This window comes from Chiloscyllium plagiosum, chromosome 10 (assembly GCF_004010195.1).
Source record: "Chiloscyllium plagiosum isolate BGI_BamShark_2017 chromosome 10, ASM401019v2, whole genome shotgun sequence".
Taxonomy (NCBI): domain Eukaryota; kingdom Metazoa; phylum Chordata; class Chondrichthyes; order Orectolobiformes; family Hemiscylliidae; genus Chiloscyllium; species Chiloscyllium plagiosum.
In genome coordinates, this window is record NC_057719.1 from 67,062,810 (window position 1) to 67,082,863 (window position 20,054).

The following is a 20,054-nucleotide window of genomic DNA, read 5'->3' on the forward strand; positions in this document are numbered from 1 at the left end:
GTGTTACAAGGGGACATAAATTTAAGGTGAAGGGTGAAAGGTATGGGGGGGATGTCAGGGGTAGGTCCTTTACCCAGAGAGTGGTGGGGGCATGGAATGCGCCACCTGTGGGAGTGGCAGAATCAGAATTCTTGGTGACCTTTAAGCGGCAATTGGATAGGTACATGGATGGGTGCTTAAGCTGGCGACCTTTAAGCGGCAATTGGATAAGTACATGGATGGGTGCTTAAGCTTGGACAAATGCTCAGCACAACATCGTGGGCCGAAGGGGTGTTCTGTGCTGTATTGTTCTATGTTCTATCTCCATAAAATCATGCCATAGATTGATGAGATAATATCAAAAAAAAAGATCTTCAACAAGTAGGGAGAAAGAATATATGCACCTAGAGAAAGGTCAATTAACTGGACTTCATAAGTGTAGGAAGAAAGTCAGATTATTATTAGGAGCGTGTCAGCAGAGTACTTGGGAAAATCATAATACAATTAGACTTAGTTTGTGTGGATTTATAAAAAGGGAAGAGTATTTGACAAATCATTGAGAGCTTTTCTTTTTGGAGGTTGGAGAAGTTTTTTTTTAAAAATAGCAAGACCAGGAAATGTATCCCGAGACACCTCAATGCCATTGTATACAAAACACAGTTCACATGGGTACAGCAAGCAATTAGGAAAGCAAATATTATGTTAGTCTTAATTATAAAATGGATTGGACTATCACCACCTGATGTGCTGAATGGAATCCCTTGGTAATATGAAATATTCATTCAACACCAACTTACAATACACATTATATCAAGCAGTAGTGCAAATTCTTAATCTTAGGTGACACTTCACAGAATATTGTTTGCAACCCTTTAATCATCTTGGGCAGACAACTCACCAGTATCCAGATGATTAGTCAATATCTCATCACTGCAATGTGTAAAATGCATTGCAGGATAATGATAGCACTTAGGGAAATAGCAGAGGCAGAACGCAACAAACAATGAGAGGAATGCATTTGCCCACAGTCTCGCACATTGTTGTCGTTACACAGAATAGTAGGAGAATAATTTTAAAAAAGGAGAAAGGAATATGATAAAGACACACACTGCTTGACTACATATCTTCAAAACCTGACCTGCGTGCTCTTTTCCAGAGTGGCCTACTAAGCCAGTCACTCTCACTGGGGAAACATGAAGCCAGAGAATAACTCCTCCCTCCAAATTTTCCTACCCCATCCAATGTTAGGAATCATGGATTTTGCCTAAAACTTTAGACTGGTCCTGAGATTCCAGTAAAAGGTTGAATCTAAACATCAGAAACACAACTTAAATTCAGTTTCAAAGTAAGCGTCAACACGCATATATTTATAACTTAGTCAGAAGGCAACAATAATAAATTAACCACTCAAATGATAAAATCTTAAAATTTCTTTGCTTTATTTTAACACATTCACTGCCAAGCATTTATTTCATACTTCGATGTTGCTTCAAATCACAGTTTGTTCCTCAGTGCACAGAGTTCCTAAGTTTTTAAAGTCAGAATACAGAGTTTGGGAGGTACAAAAGCAATTTGAAGATAAATTTTATTCTGTATCTTTAGACCCTTACCTTGGCTTTGTCTGACCACCCAAATGACTGGATAGTCACATCTAAACGTTTGATTAACATTCTTCTGCGCACTTCATATTCATTTGTGAGAGCATCATTTATTGCCATGAGCTTTTCCTAGGCAGAAAGAAGGTGGTTACTATCTACTGAGAAACAAATCAAGTTTTATAAAATATCAGTGCACCAGCTGCAAGTTCCAACTTCAGCTCAGCTGAGCTCTTAATCTATCCAAACAGTGATCAAAATTGATTATCAGTTGGCTTTTGTTAAAAACAATGCATGTGATCCTGCCACAATTGCATTTAATAACTATCCTCCGCCCTCAGAAGATGGTCAGTGTTCTTCTTGAACAGCTGCAGTTCTTGTGATGGTACTGTCCCAAAAGGTGTTCTTAAATGGAATTACTTAAAGCTTACAATACATTTAAAATCAAATATTGCACGCAAGTTATTATAAAATACCTTAAAAATAAATCCCAAGGCCTTTACAGATGAGGAAAGACATTCGATCTACTAGAAAGATATTCCATCTTAACATTTTCTATACCATACAATCTTTTAAGTTAGCTCAGTTGGTTAGATGGCTAGCATGTGGTTGATGAAAACAGCAGCAGCATTGGTTCTATTCCTGTTCTGGCTAAATCCCAGACATGTCATTACTGGGCAAGTCAGACTCTGGACTGAAATCTGGTTTGATAGATCAGTTTTCTAAATAAAAAAAAAGTGGCAGTCTTGCATTGAAATATAAGCATGCAATGTTGCAAATTTGGCATCATCATTAAAACAGAAGCTTACTACACAAAAGGAATCCAGCTAAAATAGAAATAAATTCTGCACATATTCCACACTCCAGACTAGATTGTATGCTCTTGCTGATCATTTTGAACACTATTACCAAAATAAAGATTTAAATGATTTACAATTATTTGTGGAAAAGCAGCAACAAAAATAGAATTCAAAGCACCATTGAAAAAAAAAGACACAATGTAATTAAAAGATAGGGAATTAAGAAGATGCAACAGAATCAATAAATAGCACAGATCACAAAAAAAGGGGTCAAATACAGAACAAAGAATATAACGGCTTCCATTGGCTAGATCAGTTTTAGACTCAAAGCTGCCACTGACCATTACTTTGAGATACCATATACAGGTGCTATAATGGATATCTGTTGCAGTAAAAAAAAAAGAGAAAATAACTTTTCCATGTATGGAGTGATTAAGATCTGGTACACAACTGCTTGAGTACACATTGGAATGAGATTAGTAATGGAAAAATGCTGTTATTTGAAAAAAGGCACAATCTGGAACATTCTGGGGAGAAGGCAGGGAAATGGAACAAAATGACACACTCATTTGGAGAGCTGGTGCAGACATGATGGGCTGAATAGCCTCCTGTCAGTGCAATACTTTTGAGATCCTAAACAAATATAATGGGTACAATAGGTTAGGTGAATTCAAATATAAAATGACCAAAGGAGTGTTATGAAGGTGCAAAGAGTACTGTACCTTTAAGAGCATTGAAGGACTTAGCAAAGACACAGAGTGCTGGAGAATTTACAATGTAACATTTGGTCGAGCAGCTAGCAGTACCTGGACTGCTTTGTGAAAAAAACAATTAAATTATGCCCCATACTCCAATCAAGTTTGAATTTGGTATTTTGACAATATTAAAACCAGTGAAATGATTCGATGCTTGGAGGTATAAGACAGGGAAAAATTGACCTGTTGGAAGAGAACTGCCAAAAGACCAGCAGATGTAGGCTACTAGTTAGAACTTTGAGGGGAATCTGTCTGGAGAAGAAGGAGTTTGCACAGGAAAAATAGATTGACACCGACCTGGAGAGTAAATCTACAGAGAAGATTCAACAGCTGGCTGGTTTTGAAATGTGAATTTTTCTGTAAATCTTAAATCGGGGGTTTTAAATCAGATCAGTACTGTAGAGGGGAAGGTAAAAGATAGGTTTAGATAAATGAGTTGTAAATAGTTAGCTATTCTCTCTGTTAGACTTAAAACTAAAAAGTTGTTAATTTTACTTTAAATAGTGACTTTTGGGATAGTTCTTTGCCTCTCGAATTTTAACAGATTACAGCATGGGTTAAATCATTTCTATGTTGTAGGTTTAAATTAGCAGGGGAGGGGAGGTTTAACCATATGTTAAACAGGAGACCGTGTAAATCTAATTTTTAAAAATCATTTTGATTTCAATACTTGTAAAAAAACAGTTGATTCAGCCTATAATATACAATTGGATTGGAGACAAGAAACCAAAATAAAAAGAGAAGAGCAATGTTTATGGTAATAACAGTGGATTTTTTTTCTCTTGTACAATACTGGGCTCAGTAGTTAAACAACTGTAAATAAAGTATCATAACTTTAGCAAAAATCCTTACAGAAGGTTCATTTTGAAGCCAATATAAAACGCTCATTGTTCTAGCAGGAGTGCAGTGAAGATTAATGTCAGATGTTGCATGTAAGCTTGGCAGAGAAATCAAATCTAGAGTGCTAAAAAAAATTGCTTCACCTTGTTTCAACACATGCTTTTATATTACTTTGAACTGAATCTCAGAACAGTTATGGTACAGAAGGCAGCCATTTGGCCCATCATGTCTGCCCCAGCTCTCCAAATAAGCATCTTGACTTAGTTCCCATAATCCTGCCTTCCCAGTAATCTGCACATTATAAATAATAATCTAACGAGTCTCAATTAAACCTGCTTTCATCACACTTCCAGATATTCCAGGCACTAACAACTCTATGTGAAAAAGTTTCTGTTCAGATCACATTTACTTGCTTTGCAAATCACTTAATCTGTGCCCTCTTGTTCTTGATCCATCTTAGAGTAGAAACAGTTGTTCCCCATCTGCTCTGTCCAGATCTCATGATTTTGAAAACTTAAAACAAATGTCCAGTCAAAGAAAAACAGTTCCAACTTCTCAAGATTCATGTTCATAACTGCAATTTCACATCCTGGGACCATTTTTATAAACTTCAACACTCTGTCCAACATATTCACATCTGAAGTGTGATGCCTAGAACTGTGCACAATACTCCAGCTGTAATCTAAATAATTCTGTGCAAGATAAAGCACAAAACCCCTGCTCTTGTAAAACCAAAATCCTGGAGATCAGAAATAAAAACTGGTCAGAGAAACTTAGCATGTCTGGCAGCATTGGTGGAGGGAAACAAATAATAGTTTGCGTTCAATGACAATTCTTGGCAACAAAACAGTTCTGAAGAATAGTCACTGGATTAGAAATGTTAACTCTTTCTCCCTGTTCTAGTGTGCCACTATTAAATTCTGGTATACTGTATATTTCATAAACCAATCTCTCCACTGGCCCTGCACCTTTAATGACTTATGTATATATACACCCAGGCCTCTTCTTGCACACCCTTTAAAGTCTTGCCATTACCTTACTGGACTTCACATAATACCTACTCCCTGTCCATTCCACCAACTTGCTAATGTCCTTTTGAAGTTCAACATTGTCCTCCTCAAGGCATCCAAGTTTTGTAATTTCTGCAAATGTTGAAAAATTGACCCTCTCCTCTAAAACTGAGATCATTAATATAAATTAATGAAACCAGTCCCAATAAAGATCTCAGCGAAATACCACTAAAAACATTTCTTCAGCTTGAAAAACTATTCATCAACCATTACTCCGTTTCCAAGCACATGGCCAGTTTTGTATCTAATCGCTACTGTCCCCTTTATTTCATGAGCTATGAACTGTGAACTGATCTATATTGATATGACAGCAGATCAGATGTGGAAATTGGCATATAATACTGAAGACAGATAAAGCAGAAAATAATAGCCTGGATTGCATTTGATTTGTGGTTTGGTTCCACTTTAGAATAAGTGGAAATGCATCTTTGGGTAACTTGCGCCCAGTTCTGTTATAGGAAGGATCTACTCTACTGATGAGTGAACAAGTAAGTTCCAACAAAACACAGGTTTGAAATGTAGAATACAAAATTAAGTCCACCTATAATTGGTACAGACCATTCCTTCTCTCAGCACATGATTCAAGGTCACCATCCTGTCACTGTAAATGCCATTCTCTCATTACACTACATATTATCCCTCCACCAACTCAAGTAGGATTTTTTTTTCTGAAGTACTTCAAAAAGTTTAATTAGTTTAAAACAATTTACAATTCTGTTTCTCCACCAAGTCCAAATTTCACAGTTCCAATTCTTTGTGGAGTTTGCTCAGCTCTCCTATGTTCTGTTCTTCATCTTGTCATTGTTGTTAAACTGCCATGGACTTCAAATCAGTTCTTTAATTCCATTACTACACTGAGACAGTTAATGGAATCTTCTTATCGTAGAACTCAAAATACTCAAACTCATCTAAAAATCTCTAAATTTCATAAGAGCGCTTTTTTGATTCTCCTAAACATTTGAACAAGATGGGATCATGGCTCTCCTGTTAATCTGTTAGGAATGAGCCTTCAAACGTTTCTAATTTTAGCACACTTCACAACTATGAGGTATCCTGCAGTTTCTCAGAAGCTAATACATTTTGTTATGGCTGATAAAAATACTTCCACTTCTGAAATTAGCAGCAAGTCTGGAGTAACTGCTTGATCAGCCATATCTCTTATGCCTATGAGATATGCAGGAGCTGCAGGAATTCTGATTCATCGTCCTATTGTAGACTTCATCTTTATTTTCAGAAAGAAAAAGTTGAACACATGTGCGTGCACACACATTCATATGGGGGAAAAGCAGCGGACACTCGTTGTGGCAAAATACACTGTAACAAATGTTCCCACTAAGCTACACAGCAGCCAGGAAGCTTCACAGGTGCTGATCAGGGTGCCGAACAGAGCTTCTCTCTGGAAGCTGCTGTCATACAGGGACTTCTGAGATTCACTCAGTGACAGGAAAACGAGGAGGGAATAAAATCAGAAATTGCTGGAAAAACTCAGGTCTGACAACTCTGTTTTCTCTCAAAGAAGCTAACTTTTTGGGTTAAGTGACCCTTCTTCAGAACTGGTTGTAGCTAGGATAAATGTCGATATATACTGAAGATGGGATGGAGCAAATGATAGGTGGATATACAGAGACAGAAAAGCAGTTTGAAAGACAAAAGGAATGCATAAAGGTCAGCCTTGGAGAATGAATAGTTGCTAATGGGTACCACTAGTAGCTGTGTTGTTTTTTGTAGTAGCCCATGTCTGGTGTGCACTGGAACATATAAAATATGTATATGTTTTTGCATAAAATATGTAAATCAGCCTGTACACTAACACAAGATAAATGCAACCCATACAAAGGACAGTGTGTGAAATATGGCCTACTAAAGCTTAGGTAATAATGGTAAGCCCTTCTAGGAACTCAGCCACTAGTGGTACCCATTAACAACTATTCATTCTCCCAGGCTGACATTTACCCATTCTATTCATCTTCCTTCTAGGAAATTTAAGATGGCAGAAGGCTTCTAAACAGAGGAGAAAATGTATGCAGAGGAACCGCGATTATTCAAATACCAATTATCCGAAAACCGGATTATCCGAAGGAGATCTCGAGGTCCCGATAGAAACATTACATCAAAGATGTGCTTTCAACAGTGATCGCGTCTTTCGTTTACAATGATTAAACAGGCACAGTCTCCAAATGACTGACCTCCTGCCCTCTCTTTCACCCCACACATTCCCTGGAGTTCTACAGAGGGGTTTACCCTAAACCACAACACACCTTCCCCAGATAATCTCTCCAACACTGTCCTGTACAGGGCAAACATGGAACCTGTCAAAAGGTTGCAAGAAAAAGTTGTGTGTAGGGCTGTGGCAGTGTGCGCGCGCTATTTGGAGACTTACCCCACAAAGGCAGCTGCAGCTTCAGCAGCAATCTTGTTGTTGGTGTACAGTGTGTCTAGCCCAGATGGAGTTGGGGCTGGATCTCACGTGCTGTACGCTACTGCAGTCTCCTGAGCGGGGAGCAGACTTTAAAAAAACTCCAAGCCCCAGAGGAAAGGCATTTAAATCAATTAACCGAATTAACGATTATCCGAACAGAATAGTGCCCGACCACCTTGTTCGGATAATCGAGGTTCCCCTGCAAACTTAAGTTCTTTCATTCAGAAACTCTACTACTGCATGTGTACAATTATTTATAAGAGGCCATAACAAAAACTATACATCTGAATGCATGGACACATTCACGTGTCAGTTTTATTCAGTGTAACATGCTCAACTTACTGCCAGACATTTGTAGATTGAATGCCTACTCTATGCAAAATCTAAGCCAACACTTCCATGCATTATGAGTGACACATTATTGGAAGTATCTCTAACATTAAGTTAACCAAGACCTGTCTTCCACGTCAGGGGGTTGTTAATAATGTTGTAGCCACTTTTTAAAATCAAATAAAAGAGCAAGAATAAAGACCATCCGGAATAAGGGAGGTGAAATTGCAGCATGGGTTGGTACCTGGGACTTGGATGTTGTGGCCATTTCGGACACATGGATAGAGCAGGGACAGGAATGGTTGTTGCAGATTATGGAATTTAGATGTTACAGTAAGAACGAGAAGATGGTAAAAGAGGGGGAAGTGCGACATGGCATTGTTAGTCAAGGACAGCATTAGTGGCAGAAAGGATGCACGAGGACTGGTCTACTGAGGTTAGTTAGAAACAGGAAAGGAGAGGTCACCCTGTTGGGAGTTTGCAAAGGCCTCCAAATAGTTCGAGATGTAGAGGAAAGGAAAACCCTAAAGCTTTCTACATGTATATCAGGAAAAAAAAAGTTAGAGAAAGATTAAATCAATTATAGTGGCGTAAAATAGTGCGTGGAGTCCGAGGGAAGGGTTAAATGAATACTTTCCGTCAGTATTTACAATGAAAAAAGAATGTTGTCAAGGAGAATACGGATATACAGGCCACTAGACTAGACTGGATTGACGTTCGCAGGGAGGTGGTGTCAGCAACTGGGGAAAGTGTAAAAATAGATAAATCCTCTGGGCGAGATGGGACTTATCCTAGGATTCTCTGGGAAGCCAGGGAGAAAATTGCAGACCTTTGGCTTTGATCTTTACGTCATCATTGCCGAAATAAATAGTGCCAGAAGACTGGAGGGTAGCAAATGTCATCCCCTTTTTCAAGGAGGGGAGTCGAGACAACCCTGGTAATTGTAGACCAGTGAGTCTTATTTTGATGTGGGTAAAGTGTTGGAAAAGGTTATAAGAGAGAGGATTTATCATTTAGAGAGGAATAAGTTGATTAAAGATAATCAACAGTTTTGTGAAGGATAGGTCGTGCCTCACAAACCTTATAGAGTTCTTTGAGATGGTGACCAAACAGATGGATGATGGGTGTATATGGATTTCAGTAAGGCGTTTGATAAGGTTCCCCACTGTAGGCTATTACACAAAATATGGAGGCATGGGAGGGGGTGATTTTGCGATTTGAATCAGAAATTGGCTAGGTGTAAACCGACAGATGGTGGTGGTTGATGGAAAATGTTCATTTTGGAGTTCAGCTGCTAGTGGTGTACTGCAAGGATGTGCTTTGGGGCCACTGCTGTTTGTCATTTTCATAAATGATCTACATGATAGCATAGAAGGATGGGTTAGTAAACTTGAGGATGATACTAATGTCGGTGGAGTTGTGGATAGTGCTGAAGGATGTTGCAGGTTACAGAGGGACATAGATAAGCTGCAGAGCTGGGCTGAGAGGTGGCAAATGGAGCTAATGTGGAAAGGTCTGAGGTGATTCACTTTGGATGGAGCAAGAGAAATATAGAGTGCTGGGCTAATGTTAAGATTCTAGGTAGTGTAGATGAGCAGAGAGATCGCAGTGTGCATGTACATAGATCCCTGAAAGATGCCACCCAGGTTGATAGGGTTGTTAAGACATACACTGTGATAGCTTTTATTAATAGAGGATTTGAGTTTTGGAACCATGAAATCACACTGCAGCTATACAAAACTCGAGTACGGCTGCACTTGGAATATTGCATATGGCTCTGGTCACTGCATCATAGGAAGGATATGGAAGCTTTGGAAAGGGTTCAGAGGAGATTTACTAGGATATTGCCTAGTAAAGGGAATGTATGGAGGGACGGTCTTATGGAGGAAAGGCTGTTTTCCTTAGGTGAGGGTTGATAGGTGACTTAATTGAGATATAAGATAATCAGAAGGCTGGATAGGGTGGACTGTGAGAGCCGTTTTCCCCTATCACGAGGGGACATAGCTTTAAATTGAGGGGTGGTAGATATAGATCAGATGTCAGAGGTAGTTCTTTACTCAGTACTAGGGGCGTGGAACGCACTTCCTGCAACAGTAGTAGACTTGCCAACTTTAAGGGCATTTAAATGGTCATTGGATAAACATGGATGAAAATGGAATAGTGTAGAATAGGCTTTAGATTTACCTGTGGAACCAACACACATCAGCCGCCGAAGGGCCTGTACTGCGCTGTAATGTTCTATATTCTATTAGACGTCTCTCCTGATATCCAGTCAGGATGAATCGATCAATCACAACCACCAAAAGCAGATTCATTGCTCAATGTTAATCACATTTGTGGAACTTCACTGTACACAATTTGGCTTTTGAGATATAGCTGTGCAGAATGCATCTGGTTGGCTATAAAACAGTTTCAAATATCCTGAGAATGTGAAAAGCACTAGAATCTGTATTACTTTTTCTCCTTTTTTAGTTCAACCATGAAAGACAGTTTGCCATGTGCAGTAATCTTAAAATAACCAAACTTCCAGTGTCAGAAGTGTGTGGTATCGCAGGATATAACTGTCCCTGCATATTGAGTCAAACTTGACACTCTGACCTGTTTGCGTTGGACCCTGAATGCTTAATTAAGTGTTGCTGAATTTTAAAAAGGCATAACCTGAGGCTGTATTGTCATACCGGCTTATTGGCAACTTGAAGATAAAACCTTCAATACATAAGTGGTGGCACTTGCCACGCAACTGTGATCTATTTGGAGGTTAAACAAATCTCAAAGCTTTATGCAAAGAGGACAGTTAACACCATCAAGTGGTGCACTAAACATTCCTTCCTGAAATATCACCATCAAAAACCACATTTAAAAAGATCATTTATCTCATTGTTGATTCAAAGATATTCTGCATACAAGGTAGATACACAATGTTTACCTACACAATAGCTACAACAGTTTATTGAGGAATCGGTCTCTTACCCAGTGGTCAGGGGTTAGTGTTAGCTTTAGCAAGGGCTCTCCCATGTGTTTTGCGGGAACCTTGGAAGTGATATTTTTCACCTAGAAGAACGGGATATATTCAGAAGTGGTTCAAGTGGAGCAAATACGCATTATAACGCGAGAATGACAAGCTGTAGCACCAACCTTTTCTTCCAGAATCTTAAATAAATGTGCATCAGCAGCACCAGATACAGGGCAGGGCACACTCAACGTTGCACAAATAGATCTAATTTCTTGCCGAACTTCTTCATTGCCTTCAGTTTTAGACACTGGAGGAGATTTAGAGTGAAGGATCCTAGCAGTTTGAAGCTCAGATGATAAGTATACTGGAAAACAAACAAATACAACAAAATTTTGTTTATCTGTATATGTTAAACATATACGTAGTTAAACTTAAAAACACATTGGGTAAAGGAAATTAGCTTTATTTATAATCCAATTATTTGCATTTATCAATCATTTTATACATTAAAGTTACAAAGACCTTATTAGATAAGGCTGGCCAATCTTTCTACAGGAGACAAGCGGCTCCAAAAAATTCTGTTCATTGTCACAATTATATTTCCAGCACAATAAAACATCTACCTTTAGCAGAGGAGAGCATAGTTTAAAAAAAAGCATCATGCTAAAATAATTGAAAAAGCAATTCTAAGCAATGTTTACTTCAAAATCTGTTTTAAAGGATGGTCATTGAACCTGAAACATTAACTTTGCTTACTCTACACAGATGGCACCAGACATGTTGTTCCTCCAACAATTTGTTTTCTTTTTAGACTTTCAGAATCTGCAGTTCTTTAATTTATTCAGACCTAGTTGCTTTTGAACTAAGCATTTACAGAGGAACCTTGATTATCCGAACATTAATTATCCAAATACCGCATTATCTGAAGGAGATCTAGAGGTCCTAATAGAAACATTACATCAAAGACGTAATTCCAACACTGATTGCGCCTTTTGTTTACGGTGATTAAAAGTGAACTTGGCTTACTGAAATGCTGTCGAGAACTGTCCTGGACATCGATGGGACCCAGGCACCCAGTCCGAATGACTGACCTCTCATCCCCTCAAAGCTCACAGAACATAGGATCATAGCTACTGAGGTTGGGTGTGGGGAAGGGGGTGCAGAACCCTTGCTACCAGAAAAAAAAAGGTCAAGCGAATACCCAGTATTCAGGGACAATTACTTCCCTAAATTGTTAGTCAAAGCACGGATTAAGCAAATGAGTACTATGGAGGAACATAAGCTTTTGCTACCTTCGTCAAAAATGTCACAGCTCCTGTAACATGGGATGGAGAGGACACCTTGTGGTGAATGATGGTAAGTCAGATGGTCTCAAAACACTAAAGATTAAAAGAGACTCAGTTTGGCAATATTGCTACTTGTAAAGCTTACTGTACATTCGTCCTTCTGTGCTGTAAAATTTGCTGCTTCCACTTTAATATTTCTTTGCAATATGTTAGAAGCAATTCTACTGATTAAGTACAATAAAAGATTCCACTAACAATTCCTGCAAATTGTATAGAATTCTTATGACTGATATTTTCCATCTACCAAGCTACCATTCAACTTACAAAGAAGTTTTAAGCAGTCTTCTTTCTTTCTTAGTCTTTCTTTGAAGTCTCCAGTGAGAAGTGATGAGAAAGGGCACAACATCTCTTTCAAGAAGCCATTAATCTCCAGCAGAAAGCTTTCTGTATCATCAGCACCTTAAAAAAAAAGCAAGGCAAGCAGAACTGAAAAGGTACTCAAAGAGAACATTTATTGTCAAAAAACAGAGTCCATCCATGAAAAGGTATGATGTTCTAGGTTACTTATCTCCCATACCTAAGCCAAAGCACCATCACCAATGCAACATATCACACAAGAATTCAAAACTCATTTGGAAATGGTGATAGTTTCTTAAAAAGTCTGATTCCTACTTGTACCCTTAAATCGGGTTACAAATCTTCAGATCGCATTTTATTAACTGATCTAATCCAATTACTAATACATACATCCCTAACATTTCTTCAAATGAAATTTGATAAATCATATTTTTCCTGTACTGAAGTGAGCTATAGTTATTTAAACTGAAAACATACAGCTAAAAATATGACTTTCATTGACTCAAATCACAGGAAGAAACGTAGCAGTCTGAATTTAATTCAGTGAAAATGATTAACATTTTCATACTGCTGTCTAGACTCTTAAATGGTTTTACAGTTAACTCTAATTACTCCCAATTATTAACCATTCTGCATGCCCTGGCTAGGAATATCAAATTTCTATCCACTTTCATATTTTGATGAATGCTTGAAAACTCAATAATTTAAACTTAATTTCAAAGTTTAACAAGTTGATATTATCTAATACTAATTGACTTTTAATAGAGATTCACATAAGAGGGTGACACTGTCAAATACATCATAGGGTGGAATTTTCTCAGTCTAGAATGATGTGGTCAAAGGTGATAAAGTTCAGAAAATATGGCAAGAGAAAAAAAGTCTCAACACTGAGAAAAACAAAATCCAATTCTTCCCTTATGGTTTTAAAAACTGGATACAAATCTTCAACTTTGCAAGAAGTGAGAGCTGTATTTGCATTTGTTATTTGATAATGTGATGTTGATCTCATCTCACGCAGCTCACAATGCTCTCAAGCTCCACTGAAACAGTAGATATCACCAATTCACAACTTGAAAACCAGAATGGTTACCTCGATGCTGACATGGACTGGTCTCTTGCCTGGCTGTCCAGCACTCCCCAAAATCTTATTTGAAGTGACCACCTGCACTCTCCAGCAACAGAAGTCAGCATTGTCAAAGGCATCAGCACATCACATCATTAGTGCACACCTCAAACTAAACTTGGAATATAGCTCAGCACCTCAAAACTGCACTTTGGAGCTCATCAACATCTTAGGTTGCAATTTTGCTGCCAGGCCACTGTGCATGTAGGAAAATGTACCTAGCTCATGCATCAGAACAAGTTGTATTGTTTCAGAGCTGTTAGGTAAAAACAATGACTGCAGATGCTGGAAACTGTTAGTTTGCTTTCTTAACTATCACTCAGATACTCACAACAGCTTTGTAATATCTTTTTACCTAACGTCCCTTCATTCAGAAGTGAATGCTCAGAGTGAACTGCATTGCCTTTGAGCACAGAAAGTCTGGCACATTATTATTGTTGTCAGCACCAACAGCTTTTTTGTTGGCTGTGTATGGCATTGTGCCACGTCTTATAGCATATGGACACACCACCACCTGGTAGTTCTCCTCCAAGCCACTCACCATCCTGACTTGGAAGCTTATCAATATTCCTTTACTGTCACTGGGTCAAAACCTTGGAATTTCCTCCCTAAAAGCATTGTGCTGTAGACAGATGCACAGTCATAGAATAGATTGCAGCAGTTCAAGAAGGCAGCTCACCACACCTCAAGCGCAGCTCGGAACAATCAATAAATGCTGACCCAGCCAGTGACAGCCACATCCCATGAGGTGGGGTGGTAAATAGTGAGATGGAAAGCTTTTGAGTACAGGCATGTATATATAGAATCACAGATAAAACAGACCCTTCGGTCCAACTCGTCCATGCCAATCAGATATCCCAACCCAACCTAGTCCCAACTGTTAGCATCCAGCCCATATTCCTCCAAATCCTTCCTATTTATATACCCATCCAAATGCCTTTTAAAATGCAACTGTACCAGCCTCCACCACTTCCTCTGGCAGCTCATTCCGTACATCCTCTGTGAAAAAGTTGCTCCTTAGGTCCCTTCTATATCTTTCCCCTCTCACCCTAAACCTATGCCCTCTAGTTCTGGACTCCCCAACTCCAGGAAAAATACTTTGTCTACTTATCCTATCCATGCCCCTCATGATTTTATAAACCTCTATAACGTCACCCCTCAGCCTCCGACGCTCCAGGGAAAACAACTCCAGCCTGTCCCTATAGCTCAAATCCTCCAACCCTGGCAACATCCTTACAAATCTTTTCTGAACCCTTTCAGGTTTCACAGCATCTTCCCGATAGGAAGGAGACCAGAACTGTACGCAATATTCCAAAAGTGGCCTAACCAATGTTCTGTACAGCCGCAACACAACCTCCCTACACCTCTATTCAATACTCTGACCAATAAAAGGAAAGCATACCAAACACCTTCTTCACTATGCTATCTGCCCGCGACTCCATTTTCAAGGAGTTATGAACATGCACCCCAAGGTCTCTTTGCTCAGCAACACTCCCTAGGACCTTATCATTAAGTGTATAAGTCCTGTTAAGATTTGCTTCCCCACATTTATCTAAATTAAACTCCATCTGCCACTCCTCAGCCCACTGGCCCATCTGATCAAGATCCCATTGTAATCTGAGGTAACTTTCTTCGCTGTCCACTACACCTCCAATTTTGGTGTCATCTGCAAAACTTACTAACTATACCTCTTATGCTCAAAACATTTATATAAATGACGAAAAGTAGCAGACACAATGCAAATCCTTGTGGCACTCCACTGGTCACAGGCCTCCAGTCTGAAAAACAACCCTCCACCACCATTCTCTGTCTTCTACCTTTGAGCCAGTTCTGTATCCAAATGGCTAGTTCTCCTTGTACTTCATTGATCTAACCTTACTAACCAGTCTACCACGAGGAACCTTGTCGAGCGCCTTACTGAAGTCCATACAGATCACATCTACAGCTCTGCCCTCATCAATTCTCTGTTACTTTGTCAAAAACTCAATTACAATTTGAGAGACATGATTTCCCACACACAAAGCCATGTTGACTATCCCCAATCAGTCCTTGCCTTTCCAAATACACGTACATCCTGTCCCTCAGGATTCCCTCCAACAACTTGCCCACCACCAGCATCAGGCTCATGGTCTATAGTTCTCTGGCTGGTCCTTACCACCTTTCTTAAATAGTGGACCACGTTAGCCAACCTCCAGTCTTCCTGCACCTCACCTGTCACCATCGATAATACAAATATCTCAGCAGGGGCCCAGTAACCACTTCAGTAGCTTCCTCCAGAGTTCTAGGGTACACCTGATCAGGTCCTGGCGATTTATGCACCTTTATACGTTTCAAGACATCCAGCACTTCATCCTTTGCAATATGGACATTTTTCAAGATGTCACCATCTATTTCCCTACATTCTATACCTTCCATGTTCTTTTCCACAGTAAACACTGACGCATAATACTCGTTTAGTAATTCCCCCCAACTCCTGCGGTTCCACACAAAGGCTGCCTTGCTGTCCTTTGTGGGGCCTATTGTCTCCCTAGTTACCCTTTTGTCCTTGATGTATTTGTTAAAACCTTTTAGATTCTCCTTCACCCTATCTGCCAAAGCTATCTCATGTCCCCTTTTTTCCCTCCTGATTTCCCTTAAGTATACTCCTACTGCCTTTATACACTTCTAAGGATTCACTCAATCTATCTTGTCTATACTGATATATGCTTCTCTCTTTTTCTTAACCCACTCACTCAATTTCTTCTGATCAGTGGCAAATGGAATTCAACCTAATTGAGTGTGAACTGATGCACTTGAGCAGGACAAACAAGGAAATAATGAATGGCAGGACCTTCAGAAGCACCAAGGATCAGAGGGACATTGGTATGCACGCCCAGCATCCCTTAAGGTAGCAAGGCTGGAAGATGAAGTAGTTAATGTATATGGGATATTTGCCTTTATTAGCCAAGGCATATAGTTTAAAAGTTGGGAAACTGTATAAAACATTGGTTAGGCCACAGCTAGAGCATTGTGTGCAGTTCTGGAATCCATTTTACAGGAAGGATGTAATTCCACTGGACAGTGTGCAGAGAATTACCAGATGCTCCCAGGGATGGAGAGTTTTAGTTATGAAGAGTGATTGGAGAGCCTAGCACTGTTTCCCTTGGGGCTGGGATCAATGACTAGGGAACATAGAGAAAATTGAAACTTTATTGCTGGAACAGCACAGCAGGTCAGGCAGCATCCAGGGAACAGGAGATTCGACGTTTCGGGCACAGGCCCTTCTTCCTGAAGAAGGGCCTGTGCCCGAAACGTCGAATCTCCTGTTCCCTGGATGCTTCCTGACCTGCTGTGCTGTTCCAGCAATAAAGTTTCAACTTTGATCTCCAGCATCTGCAGACCTCACTTTCTCCTCAACATAGAGAAAGGTAAGGGGCAGGAGGTTTATTTCTTACAGAGGGTGGTGGCAATCTGAAACCCTGCCTGTGTGGATGGTAAAAGCAAAACCTTCATAAGTATTTGGATATGCACTTCCAATGCCAAGGCATTGGGCTAAGTGTTGGAAAATGGGATAATAATAGTTAGGTAGTTGTTTTTAAATCAGCACAGGCTGGGCTGAAGGGTTTTCTTTTACTGTAGACATCTTTCCAGCTGCTCTGAGGTATCAGGTAAATCACTTGCCCTTCAACTCTCAACTGTGTCTGTAGAAGATACCATCGATTACCCAATTATTCAATTTTCTATATTAATAGATTTCCAACCTGCACCCTAACTTACCACATAAGTGGGATTCTACTGAAAACAGAAAATTGAAAAGATATTTTGCTTATTGTAGTAACAAGTTTAAAACTCACTTCAGCTAACTGATGTTAACAGGATGTTAAATAATCAAGCCACCTTCCACATGCACTTAGACTGACCAACCATAATCTCTTGGATAACTTTCTACTGAAAAATATGGTACAATTTGGCTAAAATGAATTGAACTTCTCAGTTATAAACTAAATTACAAGGAGCATTAAACCACTGTAACACAAGTTCTTAGCTATGCTTTCACATCTAATGAATTGCAAATATTCTCAGTGACAGTATATTCAAGCTAAACACTTCTGAGAAACATTTCACAGAAATCTTCAAGACTGAGGAAAAATCTGATTCCATGACAACTTTCTTTCACATAGGAGCGGAAGAAAAGGAAACATTGTGTTCAAACAATAGAAGTTCTTATAATAAACTGCACTTACTGGTAGTAGAATTTATACATTCTTCCAAATTACACAACAGTTTAATCTGTGATGATAACCACACACAAAGTTCAGTAAATTCTGAAGAGGACGGCCCCATCTCAACTGCTTTCAAAAGAGCATCCTCTTCTAACAAGGGTCCATTGTATCTGCATCATAAAAAAAGGTCTGTGTAACTATTATTAGAAATTGAAAGTGTTATTAAAACAACAGCTGGGTAAAATCTTGGAACTTCCTTCCCAACAGCATTGTGGGTACATCTACAGCACATGGGCTAGAGCAGTTCATAAAGACAGCTCATGATCATTACGTCAAGTGCAATTAAGGATAGGCAGTCAATGCTAACTTGCATGCCATTAAAGAAAGAAAAGCTAATGTAAGCAACCAAACTATGAGCCAGTAGCATCACTAGAATCAGGGAGATATGCACCAATAAAACAGACCCTTCAGTCCAACTCATCTAGGCCAACAGATGTTCTAAGTTAACCTCACGCCATTTGCCAGCATTTGGCCTTTATCCCTCTAAACCATCTACTCATATACCCAGAATAGTTGTAACTGTACCAGCCTCTATCATCTTGTCTGGCAGCTCATTCCATACATGCACCACCCTCTGCATGAAAAAGTTGTCCCTTAAGTCCCTTGTAAATCTTTCCTCTTTCACCTTAAACATGTGTCATCCAGTTTTGGACTCTCCAACCCTGGGGAAAAGACCTTGGCTACTGACCTTATCCATGCCCCTCATGATTTTATAGGCCTCTACTGTATACCATTCCTTAGCCTCCAAGACTCCAAGGAAAATAGCCCCAGCCTATTCAGCTGCATGCTATAGCTCAAACCCTCCAATGCTGGCAACATCCTTGTAAATCTTTTCTGCACCCATTCAGGTTTCTCAACATCTTTTATACAGCAGGGAGATCAGAATTGAACACAGTATTCCAAAAGGTGGCCTAACCAATGTCTTGTACAACTGCAAAATGATCTCCTAATTCCTATACTCAACGTACTGACCAATAGAGTCAAGTGTTCCAAATGCCTTCTTCACTACACTGTGACTACACTTTCAAGAAACTATGAATTTGCATTTCAAGGCCTCTTTGTTTGGCAACACAATCCAGCACCTTACCATTAAGTGTATAAGTCCTGCCCTGGTTTGCCCAACCAAAATACAGCACTTCAAATTTACCTAAATTAACCTCCATCAGCCACTCCTTGGACTATTTGCCCACCTCATCAAGGTCCTGTTGTACTCAGAGGTAATCTTCTTTGCTGTCCCAACACCAATTTTGGTGGCATCTGCAAACTTAATAGTACCCCCTACATTCACATGCAAATCATTTTTATAAAATGACAAAAAAAAAGCCAACACTGATCCTTGCAGCACTCACTCGTCACAGACTTCTAGCCCAAAGAGCAACTCTCCACCACCACCCTGTCTCCTACCGCCGAGCCAATTTTGCTTCCAAATGGTTAGTTCTCCCTGTATTTCATGTGGTCTAACCTTGCTAATCAGTTTACAATGCAGAACCTTGCCTTGCCTTACTAAAGCCTATGTAGACAACATCCAACAGTCTGCCTTGAATCTTCCTAGACACTCCTGCAAAAAAAACTCAAGTTAATGAGACATGACTTTCGATGCACAAAGCCATGATGAGTATCCCTAATCAGTCCTTGCCTTTCCAAATACATGTAAATCTTGTTCCTCAGAATTCCCACCATAGACATCAGGCTCACCAGTCTATAGTTCCCCAGCTTTTCCTTTCCATCTTTCTTAAATAATGGCATGCTCTGGCATCTCACCCATAGCGATCAATGATACAAGTATCTCAGCAAAGGGCCCAACAATCATTTCCCCTTGCTTCCACAAAGTTCTAGGGTGCTGCACCACCATATGCCATACTGACGGGACTTGACAGCCCTCCTGCATATAATGTGGCTGTCCCACGTTGCTTGCCAAGATGTCAGCCTTTGTCCCATATCTTTGATTTCGGCAATTGCATCTACTCTCTCCTCTCCCAAAGTGTGAGCTGCACCACCTGATCTATATGACCGACAATAGCACCAACACACAACTCCCTACCCCTTCCATTCTTATGGTCCAAGTGTCACCAGTACTACTCCATGGGAGAAGCACTGACTGGGTGAAGGTGAAGATGATCTGGAGTAGGGGAGGTGCTGGTGGTGGTAGTCAGGGGGATGGGAGAGGGGGTGGTGGTGGTGGTGTTGGGGCAGCAGGGTGTTGCTGGTGGTAGTTGTGGGGCAAGGTGGTGGTGGTAGTGGGGGAAGAAGGGAAAGGTGAGAGAGTTGGTGATATCGAGGGGGTG

At 39.8% G+C, this 20,054-nt stretch overlaps 1 protein-coding gene across 2 annotated transcripts in view; it reads right to left on the reverse strand.

Annotated features, from left to right (window-relative positions):
• fam98b (family with sequence similarity 98 member B) overlaps window positions 1–20,054 on the reverse strand; it is a 34,524-nt gene that overhangs the window by 13,691 nt on the left and 779 nt on the right. The window contains exons 2-6 of one of the 2 annotated variants that reach the window (XM_043697999.1): window positions 17,731–17,879; window positions 12,352–12,486; window positions 10,924–11,105; window positions 10,759–10,839; window positions 1,590–1,706 (exon numbers count right to left, since the gene is read on the reverse strand). In XM_043697999.1, coding sequence (XP_043553934.1) covers window positions 1,590–1,706; window positions 10,759–10,839; window positions 10,924–11,105; window positions 12,352–12,486; window positions 17,731–17,879 — 664 coding nt within the window. The remainder of the gene's footprint in view (window positions 1–1,589; window positions 1,707–10,758; window positions 10,840–10,923; window positions 11,106–12,351; window positions 12,487–17,730; window positions 17,880–20,054) is intronic. The other variant, XM_043698000.1, reaches the window with a different exon arrangement.